The 12,965-nt window shown below is 33.2% G+C and overlaps 2 protein-coding genes across 2 annotated transcripts; both read left to right on the forward strand.

Moving 5' to 3' along the window:
* The first annotated feature begins 1,208 nt into the window (after positions 1 to 1,208).
* Positions 1,209 to 5,094, forward strand: LOC108196152 (uncharacterized). The gene is made up of 3 exons (XM_017363293.2): positions 1,209 to 1,669; positions 2,262 to 3,771; positions 3,857 to 5,094. Exons 1-3 carry the CDS (start codon positions 1,384 to 1,386, stop codon positions 4,029 to 4,031), a joined length of 1,971 nt encoding a protein of 656 aa, XP_017218782.1. The 5' UTR covers positions 1,209 to 1,383; the 3' UTR covers positions 4,032 to 5,094.
* A 6,733-nt stretch (positions 5,095 to 11,827) lies between these two features.
* On the forward strand, positions 11,828 to 12,777 carry LOC108194087 (hydrophobic protein RCI2A). The gene is made up of 2 exons (XM_017360990.2): positions 11,828 to 12,005; positions 12,447 to 12,777. Exons 1-2 carry the CDS (start codon positions 11,925 to 11,927, stop codon positions 12,528 to 12,530), a joined length of 165 nt encoding a protein of 54 aa, XP_017216479.1. The 5' UTR covers positions 11,828 to 11,924; the 3' UTR covers positions 12,531 to 12,777.
* The last annotated feature ends 188 nt before the right edge of the window (positions 12,778 to 12,965 follow it).

A 12,965-nucleotide genomic window follows, 5' to 3' on the forward strand; every position in this document is an offset into this window, starting at 1 on the left:
CTTGTAGCGGATCGAAAAATATAACCATCAACAAGAGGTTGGCTATAATTATAGATAACATGTGGGGATGGTTGGAACGTGAATTTTTGAAGCCATTAGTTATAATTTTTATTTTTGATATGACAACTAAGATTTTACTTAATAGTTCTATATAATTGAAAAGCTCACAGCATGTTATTTCAAGTGAATTGCTATGTAATTGGAGACTTATATTTCACTTTTGTAATCATTTTAACAATGACTTGTATAATGTATGCTTTGAAATTTTCAATCAATTATATTATAAGAATTTTTAAAATGTTTTACATATTATGTCATGTTGGGTTAGTCTCGAACTCATTTTTTCGCGTCAGAACTAGTCATGTTAGATAATTTTTTGGACATATATATTTAAAATGAATCAGAGTTGTGTCAGTTCTCATATTATATCATAATATACGTACTCAATATTCTCGCTTAGGACATAATCGGAGAAGGGTAAAATGTACGCAGTCCTGCCCCTACTCTTAAAATATAGAGGTTGTTTATGTGAAGACTTTTAATTTAATATACGATAAATAAAAAATAGTATGTGATACAATATGATTACAATACCTCAGCTCATGGCTTTCTTCACACGAGACTTACCTAAACATTCTTCATTGTCGATGTCGAAGTCCGGTGGAAGAAACGAGTGGAGAAATTAAGAACCATCACTTTCGCGAATTGCAAGGTTGAAGGAGTGGGTGAAGAGAGATTGGTGCAAATTTTTTCGTAAAAGTATAACACCATAAAACTCAAAATCTCTCTAAACCACGAGACCGAGTCTCAACTACTCTAATACGCCGCCGTCAATCATTTTTATCTAATGTCATATCCCCGCGATTTTGAACTCTGAAATTCAAATTTAATTGATCAGACCACGGGGTCGACCCCTCTTTTTCTTTTCCAAAATTGATATGTGTACTGCTCTCGTAACCGGGTTGAATTACATTTACGCATGTCTACACCAACGTAAACGCCAATCTCTTACTTTTTCCCAGAGATAGACCCTAAAATTTTAAAGACGTCTAAAAATAACGTCCGCCATATGAAATTTTTTTTATACATAACTCCACAAACCGGACCTAATAGTCTAATGCACAAAATTATCATCCTAAAATTTAGTCAATTTCTCCGTCCCAAAATACATACGATATATATACTGCATAATAATCCACACCCCGGTGGTCCTCAGTATGCATAGTCGCATAGACACACGACCTATATCTATCCCGTTTCGCATACTTCGTAACCATCCACAAACTAATAATCTAAAAACCAAATAAAACCAAAAATAAAAATAAACAAAACACTCCCCTTCGCTTGCCTCTCCGGCGACTCTAACTAACATTCCGGCAAATCATGGGCGGTTCCGGCGGAAACAACGGCACGATTCCCCCACTCGCTTCCATACCGGAACCGCAGTACTCGACCGCGAAAATATCGGTGTGGTGGGACATAGAGAACTGTCAGGTTCCAAAAGGCTGCGATCCACACTCGATCGCTCAGAACATCGCATCGGCGCTAGTCAAAATGAACTACGGCGGCGCCGTTTCTATCTCTGCTTACGGCGATACTAATCGGATTCCGGCGTATGTTCAACAGGCTCTTAATAGCACCGGCATCGCTTTAAATCACGTTCCTGCAGGTATAAAACATGTGTATATGTATGTAAATATTGTATATGTTGTTTTCTGTTTATTAATTGTTGCGATGATCAGTGAGGAGTTTGATCTGTGATAATTGGATCTTATATGTGTATGTATAGATGATTGGATTTGTGTAGTTTGGGAATTTAGTGTTTTTGCTTCTATGCGATGACTGGATCTGTGTTTGTGTATGTAGTTGACTAAGTCTCAGGGCTAAAATTGTGTTAATTTTCGTGTTTTTTACTGTTTTAGTACTTAATTCCAATGTGTTATGTGCTCGACTGCTCGGTTGACTAATACTGCTTTCTGCTGATGGATGTGTCTGTCGATTTAAATTCACAGTTTCTTATATGTGTGTTTGTGTTGTTCTTGTAGTGTTTGCCTCCTACTTCTTGTAATTTGTTTTGGATAGGTTCGATTGGATCAAAAGGAAAACTTTAAAAGGGAACTGGTTTATGATGTTTCTGTTTAGAGGCTTAGAGTTGTTCTCTTGGCGGAACTTTTTTTACGTGTGTAGTTGGCGGCTTGTAATTTACTTGTTTATGTTCCGTTTGAATTGGCTAATTAAGAAATCGAACATTTTCTATATAGGTGTTAAAGATGCCAGCGACAAGAAAATTCTGGTAGATATGTTATTTTGGGCTGTGGATAATTCTGCTCCTGCTAATTATTTATTGATCTCTGGTGATCGAGACTTCTCCAATGCTCTCCACCAACTGCGCATGCGTAGGTATAATATTCTTCTAGCACAACCTCAGAGAGCATCTGCACCACTCCTTGCAGCTGCAAGGAGTGTATGGCTGTGGACAAGTCTTTTAGCTGGAGGACCACCCGTAACAAATGTTGAATCATTGCCGTTGTTGCATAATGGATATGGTCAGAAGGTCAATAATGATCAGTTAAGAATTCCAGTTACCGAATCTTTCCTGCCAAGCCAACCAGTGGACACATTTTATGAAAGTGCCCATTCTGTAAATCAGAGGTTCTCGAGCATGGGGAGGGGAACAACCGATGCTAAATATAAAGGAAAACAATTACGGAAAACTTCGAGTCAACCTATAATACCAAGAACATCAGGCTCGCCTGTAGGATTTCAAGATGATCAGAATAGCGCAAACTCCTATCAACCTGAATATCCACACCCTAAGCAGGACTCTCAAGAGTTATCTGGTGTGTATAATAGCAAAGAATCTGTTGGTTTAGCTACCCCTAATTGTTTTCCTGGCGATACTGATTCTTCTTGGACCCATTCTTCAAACTTCCAGAAATCCTACCAAGATCATTACTCACTGCCAGTAAGACCGAGTAACTTCTCAATGCCACCTGCATCTGCCTTTCCGCCAGGCAATCTGTTTCCTCCCAATCAACACGGCAGGCCTCCTCATTTGATGCCTCCCAGATGGGATGGACCAAGCTCTAAATCTGCTCCACTGTTAAATTTACCTGATATCGGAAAGCTAAACCTTTCAGAATATCCAAGCAGGGACTACAATTCGTCTGTTTCTCAGTCATGGAAAGGAGGACAATTGAAACCAAATTCCATGTTAGAATCTCCTAATCAAGTAAACACAAACAGTCCAGTTAAGGGACATATGACCAACAACTCGTCTCCATTTCTCCATGATACACAGAAAAGCAGCCACCCCAATGGTGCTCCAGAATTTTCACTTCCGCCTTCTTCAGCAATAGGTACTGCTGGTAACGTTTCTAGTAGTGGTGTTTGGGGAACTCCAGGATGCCCAAGACCTTCTGAATATATACAAGGTCTTATTGGGATGATTTTACTCACCCTCAACACCCTAAAAAGTGAAAAGATGATGCCAACTGAAGCAAATATAACGGACTGCATACGTTATGGAGATCTTAAGCACCGCAGTACTGATGTTAAAAAAGCACTAGAGAGCGCCGTAGAGCAACAACTTGTAGTAAAGCAAAATTTAGGTGCATCACAGTTATATGTTGGTAAGAATGAGAAACTGTGGAAATGTGTGAACCCTATAGGTGCTAATCCTAAGCAATATCCAAAAGCAACATGGGACGAATTGCAAAATTTTCTTAAATCATCATCTGGGCGATCTGTAATAATAGCTTCCAACTGCAGGTTAGTGCTCATTTTAATATTGTCACTGGCAAGTGAATTAGCTTACTTTTTCTTTAGTTTGATCTGACAGTTTATTTGATTATAGGTACGAAGCAGCGACTATTATTAAGAATTTGTGCCTAAAGGACCATTCTTTAGGTGAAATACTTCAAATTTTATACATGGCAATCAATATAAGGAAGTGGATTATACATCATCAGTCTGGCTGGCAGCCAATTAATATCACTCTGGCAGAGACCAACCCTGATTCAGGGTGTTAACTGCTACCAAAATGAACTAGTTATAATTGGAAATGCGGAGCACTGGTGAGTGAGACAGAAAACAGGATGGTGGAAAATAGGGACTGGGTACAATATTTGGAAGGTTTATTCTGATAATGAATTAAGTTTAAATCACAGAGGGCTGGTTCATCTTTATATTTTTTTCATGTTTTTTTTAGTTCTTTGCTTAGGGCTTGGAAATTGCTGTTTGGTCAACCACATAGACTATTTTACGAAAATCTCTTTCAAGGCTGAAGAATGTTCAACTGTTTGGGATGCTCTCTGGTAGCGCTGCATGCTTCCTCCTCTACACGGATGGTATGTGTTAGCAGTGGTCGTCAAAATTTCATAAAGTTTCACTCTTCAGCCAAACAATCTCAACTTTTGAGGTGTTCGCATGGTGGGTTAGTTATGGAATTTGTCTTGTGTTACGTCATACTCTTGATTGATCATCAATATACGGGGACTTCAATGGAGGCTGTTAAGTTCTGCAGCTACTTTACGAAACTGTAACTGGATAGATGTGTGTTCACGCATTATGTGAAGGAAAGTTTGTTCTTACCGATAGTTTACAGAGCTGTCAGGAAAACTATATGTAGAAGTGGTACCTAGAACGTGAGACCTGAATCTGCCTAACAGGCTGGAAATGCAAGTCAATTATATTTCTAGAAGATCGAAAAGAGAAGCCACTGATTCAGAGTTATGTAAAATCGTTTTAGCTTCTGAAACTAGTGGGTTTCAGGTCGAATTCCATTAACATCAAATCCAATTACTCTACCAAGAAAGATGGTGCATGCTGGCTTTATAATATTCAAGGTACGTGGGATTCTGTTACTGTATGTGAACACTGATGATGTTCGGCTCCGTTGTTTAAATTGTTTGTAGAAATCATCGTTATCTTGTTTCTGTATGTTCATGTACAAGACGTGCTTATCCTAATCAGATCTAAACCGTCTGTACTCCAGTATGGTCATGGATGAGGCATGTTCATCCTAATCTAGACTTTAATTGTAAAAATTGGATTAGATTATAATATATGTAAAAGAATTCTGTTTATCCTCAATTTATTTCGCATAAATGATCTCTAATCAGATCTTGCACCTGAAATCCTGAGCAAGTATGTGTACTTCAAGGGGAGGTTGCCTTGTACTCCCCTCCACCTTGAAGTAGAGAGGTTTAGTGATGTTTTTGAGGGAGAAGTTTAGTTGCAGTCATGATTTTTACTGGCAACTGTTCTTGAATGAAAAATTCTCACCGAAGAAGTACGTTTCTTAGAATGTGATGATTTTGTATCAAATACTGGAAAGTTAGATCATAATTTGGGGGTTAAGTATATATATTTACATTCAATAAATAGTATATGTGTGTGTGAAACATATTTTGACATATGTTCATCAAAAGTCTGTGTGAAAAATATTTAGAAATTTTTTTCATTGTTCATCAAAAGTCTGTGTGAAAAATATTTAGAAATTTTTTTATTGTTAACCAAAAGTCTGGTCAAACACTCCTTTTATCTGGTCTTAAAAACTTCTCCTACAAAAACCAAATCTTTATTATTTTTGCATAAATTCATGTATAAACCTAAAACTAGTAATTTTTCTGTTACATTGCCCTATCACTAGATTTTATGAATGCTGTCAAATTGTATCTACAAATGATAACATATTCAGGATGAGTTCAAATTATTGGCTGTAAATAATTGTACGCGATTTTATATAATGAAATAATGTACCCAATTAATAAATAGATATAACACGAATGATAATATAGGTACCAATGTACCATACTAGGACCTCTTTTATCAGATTTAAATATGAAAGTAAGAAAATAGCTAATAGAATTATTGTGTATCTGCGTGTAAACCTCTGGCGTGTACGTTAACCGGTATGATATAAACAAATAAATCTTTAATACTAAAAAACTCGGTTACGTATAGTAGAAGAAACTTTTAATATTTTCTATAATATTAACTAGTGATTCAAGGCACTACTAAGATTTTGTTAGAGCACACATTTCATTCAAATACCTTAAATTTGAAATTAGGATATTAATTTAGGACATTGTCACACTTGCTCCTATCTTTACATATACTAGCTTATAGCCCGTGCCTTGCACGGGAGCTTTTTAATTATTTATAAACTTTTTAATATATTTTAAATGGTGCGAAAAAATTTAATTTATAAATAATAAGGTACTGTAAATTGTATGTATCATGCCAAACTATTAAATTCTTTCTATCAAATTTTAAATTGTTTTAAGTAAAATATGTGACGCCAACTCCTATTAGATTATATTTATAAATGTATTTTATATTAGAATTATTATAATGTGATAAAAATATTTTTCTAAAAATTTTTATGGTTCGAGATTAATAAACATAATTTGTTTTGAATTAAGAAGATGAATCATAAACATGCAATTGTTTTGGATTATAGAAAAGTTTTTGTATTCGTTCCTCACATAAATCGGGCTTATTAATTTTAAAATATATTAGATAAAAATAATTTTGTGACGGCGCGATTTATATGATTTTACAAATAAAATTGGTAGAAAATATTTATTTTCGATTAAAAAAAATCATAAACACGTGAAATACAGAATTTGTTTTGGATTTAGAAAGAAATTATAAACATGCAAGTAGATATCAGTTGTCTTATGGAACGGAAGTTAATTTTGTTCTAATCTAACGGTGTTTATTCGTTCAATATACGATCCGATGGATAAAAATAATTTTGTGACAGTGCGATTTATACGATTCTACAATTAAAATTTGTAGAAAATATTTATTTTGGATTAAAAAAAATCAAAAACACATGAAAGACAGAATTTGTTTTGGATTCAGAAAAGAAATTATAAACATGCTAGTAGATGTCAGTTTCCTTATAGAATTAGAAATTAATTTTGTTCTAATCTAACGGTGCTTATTTGTTCAATATACGATCCAACGGATGATAAATTTTTGGACCATAGGACCATACGACCAAATTATCTCCCTTACGCTTATTATATATAAGTATATAATATATTTTTTTTATCACTTTTATTTTAACCTCATATATTGAGTAAGTGTTTGGCAACCCCGACTTATTATGACTTATTATAAGAGAAGTGGGTTCACTTTTTTCCGATCGTTTGGGTAGCTGATAAAAGTACTTAAGCAAATGGTGCTTGATAAGTCAAACAAAAAATTAAAAAATCTAGCTTTTTTTTTATTTGTAGTTTTTTTATAATTTATAAGACACGGGTATTGTGTTTTGATAACTTATAAATTTACACCAACGTTTCACTTATAATTCATTTCTTTACTTTAAACAAAGAGTATTTTTTTTAAGTAGGATCCCTAAGTCATCAATGATTATAATTGGGTTAATTATCAAACTCATCACTAAAGTGGACAAATGGTATCAATTTCATCACTGATCTTCACGGGGTCTCAAGTTGATCACTAAACTCGCTTAATGGTATCAAACTCATCACTGCCGTTAAAAAAAGTGACGGAGGTTAGACGGAGTGACAGATTGACGGTTGACGTGGCACATTAATAAAAAAAACCGAAGAAAACAAATGAAAGAAAATTAAAAAAAAAGTAGAAAATAGAAATGTCACATAATTTGAAGTTTATATGGAAATAAAATATGCAAACTTTTTATTAAATTGATTTTAGGATATAATTATCTAAATAAATGTATGTAACTAAATTTTAATATATAATTAACTAAACAATTAAGATTTACTTTTATGTTTTTTATTAGATTATAATTTTTTTTGAATAATATTAAAATATTTTCTCTTTTAATAAATTCTATTTATATGAATATTATTGTTGGCAAAAAAATATTTTTAAACATTATGTGTTGTTTTTGAAGATTTGGACAATGTGTGTTGCTTCATATGTTAAATTTACATATATTTATTTTCATGTTTTTGTTTGGTACAAGAAACTCCAAAAGAAATAGAAGTGTTAAAAATCGAAATGAATTTCTTTATGTTCTATCTCTAAATTTTTCTTAAAATTTTAAAAAAATTGGTGATATAAAAAAATTTGAAAATAATTTTTTGCCAACAATAATATTCACATAAATAAAATTTATTAAAAGAGAAAACATTTCAATATTATTCAAAAATAATTATAATCTAATAAAAAACATAAAAGTTAATCTTAATTGTTTAGTTAATTATATATTAAAATTTAGTTCGATACGTTTATTTTGATAATTATATCCTAAAATTAAATTAATAAAAAGTTTGCATACTTTATTTCCATATAAACTTCAAATTATGTGGCATTTCTATTTTCTACTTTTTATTATTTTCTTTCATTTGTTTTTCTTCAGTCTTTTTTATTAATGTGACACGTCAACCGCCAATCTGTCACTCAGTCTAACCCCCGTTACTTTTTTTTAACGGCAGTGACGAGTTTGATACCATTAAGCGAGTTTAGTGAGCAACTTGAGACCCCGTGGAGATCAAGTTGATACCATTTGCAGTGGCGGATCCAGAAATTTTTTTCAGTGGGTTCCTTATATAAAAGAAATACAATAATATTTAACAAAGTTCACTAGCTACTACTCCCTCCGTCCCCTTTTACTTGTCCCTTTTGAAAAAATAACGCATCTTAAGAAAATGTTAGTTGGATATCTTGTTTTCATACATATCCCTAATAAATGTAATGAATTAGATAGAGTTGTGTATATATATATGCTAGTCAAACATTGGAAGTTGTTACTTTTTGAAAAAACATACAAAAAGTTGCTTTGAAAAGAGAAGTGGACAAGTAATTTGGGACAAATTTTTTTTTCAAAGTGGACATGTAAAAAGGGACGGAGGGAGTAATACAAAGCAATAAAGTTTTACATTCTAAATTTGCTCCTTACGAGTTTTCATCTTTTGAAAACGATTTATTACATCTTCATTAGTAACATTTGCAAGTGCCTCCTTTTCTATAGCTGAAATAAGACAATCACTTAAGAAGCCATCACCAATTCGGTTGCGCAAATCTGACTTCACAAGTTTCATGGTAGAAAAGCACCTCTCCACTGTTGCAGTTGCAACCGGCAAAACCAATGCAAGCTTTAATAATCGATACACCAAATCACAACCACTGACCTATACTTTTAGCAAATTAAAGACAAATAAAAAACTGAAAATCATACAAAATTAACTAATCAAATGCACAATACCAAATTCATGATCACACAATCCGCTAACAAAATAAATAATAGAAAATTGTACAAAATGACTAACTAGGCGCCGCTAATTGGATATTGAAAGCAGTGATAAAGAGGAGAGACCGGAGAATAGGGATGGAAGTGGAGATCACAACAGAAATCAAATGCCAGCAAGTTTTAACCAGGGAGCCAGCAACCCATGATATGGGCGGGAACGAAAAGCTGTTAGGTTTAGTCTAGTATTAATTGTTTACGTAGTTTAGTTTTGGTAGAATTTTTAGAATACAATATCTAATACCAGTAGCTTGCTCATGGGAGGTTAAATAAGTTAATTATGATTTAGTGGGCTACTTTCGAGTATGGGCTATTCTATATTTTAAACTAATTAATGGGCCGGGCTTGAAGTAGACATAGATAATGTGGGTTCCTGGTTTAATTCGAGTGGGTGCACAGCTTGTAAAAAAATTTATCTCCCGTGTTCACACTGCAGCTTCAGTGGGGTCCTCCCCACCCACTGAACACAGGGTACATCCGCCCCTGACCATTTGTCCACTTCAGTGATGAGTTTGATAATTAACCCGATTATAAATCGATAAATCCGTTAAATCAGTTCTTCTGAACCGCACTGATATGACTTGATTGATTTGCTGTCATCCGTTTCTTTTGAAACTTGCAAAGATTAATATTTAATGAACTGGTTCTTATCTCAAATTAAATCGGAACGCTATCACGGCTGGCACCGGTACGCAAGAATAGAGGTGAAGCAAGTGACTAGCATCATTTCACATGCGGCGGGAAACAAAATTAGCGTAAGAACGTATAATCGAATCTCATCCTGGCCTGGATCAAGCTTTGCACCATATCTTTCCACCACATCGCATTACCTCATAACATCGAAGCCCAAGGTTTTATTGCCTTAAATTAAATGCTCAATAGAACAAGTACAATATATTTCGTTAATTAATTACTATAGAAATTCTTTCATAATAATATTTTATATAAAAATTAAAATCTTTTGTAATAAAAAAATATCATGATCCCAACTTTATTTTGGATAATACTCCCTCCGTCCCCTTTTACATGTCTACTTTGAAAAAAGAATTTGTCCCAAATTACTTGTCTACTTCTCTTTTCAAAGCAACTTTTTGTATGTTTTTTCAAAATGTAACAACTTCTAATATTTGACTAACATATATATATATATATACACACAATTTTATCTAATTTATTACATTTATTAGGGATATGTGTGAAAACAAGATATCCAACTAATGCATTATTTTTTCAAAAAGGACAAGTAAAAGGGAACGGAGGGAGCAGACATTATCTTTACAAAAATACCAAAAATACGTGACTCATGAAGGATGGTCAAGTTGAACTGTTGAAGTAGCACGTGGGAAGATGTGTGGACAATGCTTGCACGAATATCTAGGACATGCCACGTGTTCGAATTTAATGACAATGAGCTGTATATAGCGATCAGCCATGTTGATTTAAAGGGACATATCTGTCATTTACGCTTTTGTTTGGTCGGTAAACGGTACTCCCTCCGTTCCAATTTTATACGTTCACTTTCAGGAAATTTTTTGTTTCAAATTATTTATCCACTTCAACTTTTAATACAAAATCATATTTTCAAAGTCAATTCTACTTCACATATTTTTTATTTATATTTCTTAGATCAATCTCACATCATATATTATACTCATTTAATACAATTAATTTGTGAACAACCACTTTTCTTAAGCTGTGTGATTTTTTGAAAGTGGACATCTAATTTGAAACAGAGAGAGTATCCATTTCATAACCGATTTTCTAAGGCCTTGCTCTTGAGTTTTTTTTGGAGAAAAAGCAAATGAAAGCAAATGTGTTTTCACTTTCATCCCACTTTTGGAGTAAAAATATGCTATATTTGCATCAACTTTCACTTGCTTTCCTCTCTTTAAAAAACTCGGGAGCACGAACAGGAATGAAAGCCATATAACTTTACTCTCCTTTCACTTGCTTTCCTCTCTAATTATAACTCGGGAGCAAGACGTAAGAGTGCTACGGTGCTTAGCTAAAAAAACAATACAATTCTTCTATGTGTCTAGATTGTTTGTATTTAAATTATTTTAATTGATTATTATGTTTTAATAATAATGGACCTCCTACATATATAAAAGCTTTCCCAATCAAAATAATTTAAATACATCAAATTTAGCGGAAAAAAAAACATGTGCTTATGAACACACACCAGTTAAAACAAAAAAATAATATATATAATTAATGATAAATATGTCTACTTGTTTGTTATAGAATCATATTTCCATTTAATCTTGTCGATCTTATGAAAATGATTATATTCATCAAAATTCTATACATAAGTAGCAAAATTACAAGCTTATTATTATTATATTACCTAATATTTATAATAATTTAATCTAATAATATTTTAATTTCGAATATAATATATTAATTTCCTCTAAAATTAAGTTCTTATTTTAAAAAAAACAAATTTAGTCTAAAAATCAAGTAGACTATCTTGAATTACTTTTTGGTCGACTTGAAAAAACAATAAACGTATGCACGGAACGAGCAGTGGCCCCACGTGTATTGATATGCTCTGCCATGTCCAAGTTGCTTATAAATTCCAGCGCTTTGACACAACACTATCACAGCAATTCTTCTGTTTCATTTCGTTCTTTTCTGAAGCTAACAAAAACCAATCTTTAAGTTAAGAAAGATGGGAGCAGCCACAGTGGTCGAAATTATCTTGGCTATCCTCCTTCCCCCACTCGGTGTTTTCCTCAGATTTGGCTGTCAGGTCTGTTGGCTCCTCTTTCTGTTCAATATTTTCCCACTTTCTATACATGCAATACTTGCTTTTTCCTACTACAAGTGTGCCTCTTTTTCAATAAATTCTTAAGGTTTAGCTCTTGGTTCATATTTAACAAGTGTGTTTCAAGCGCGATTGTATAGCTTAAGTGGTTACGATTTATCCTCTGTTGGCCTAGTTCTTGAAAAAAATAAAATAAAATTTTGTGCATATACTGACAATTAATTTTTAATTAAATGATGGATTTTATTGATTCCGATCTCTTTAAAATCTTCTCCAACAAAATCATCTATCCAAATAAAAAATGGATACACTCTATTAGGATATAAAAAATGGGTACACTCTATTAGGATAGGCACACATCGGAGAGACTTTTTAAATACATATATGGTGGACATAATTTTAATCATTTAATGTTGTGATTTGCAGGTGGAATTCTGGATCTGTTTATTGCTGACATTCCTAGGGTACATTCCCGGAATTCTATATGCCCTATATGTCCTCACCAAGTAAATTTCGTTCATTTTTATCCATCCACCTCTTCCTGCAATCACTTGGCGTTGCCTGATACTTTTGTCATAAAGGATGTTGAAGATATTTCTTTCTTTGTTAATTTTCAGTATATAAGCAACTGTAATATGTGGTTTTGTCAAGGGCTCCCTGTAATTGTGGTTTAGTTTGTGTTTGCTGTAATGGGATTCTTTTTTCTGGTGGGGTTTTGCTCATAATGTGTTGTTAAGATCGGATCCTCTTTTGCCAAGTGGTTGAATTATTGTGGTGAATAAACTTTGTAGATTCTTTTGCGATTTTGTTGTTTAATAAAGTGGCCATGGTTTGTTAAAGCTTATTATTCCTTTAAATTTCAAATAATTCCTTTGATCCGAGTGGTAGCACCTCATTCTTTCCTTTTATTAGAGCTAATTTGTGTTTTGGAGCACCTTGATACTT

Source organism: Daucus carota, chromosome 7 (assembly GCF_001625215.2).
Source record: "Daucus carota subsp. sativus chromosome 7, DH1 v3.0, whole genome shotgun sequence".
Classification (NCBI taxonomy): domain Eukaryota; kingdom Viridiplantae; phylum Streptophyta; class Magnoliopsida; order Apiales; family Apiaceae; genus Daucus; species Daucus carota.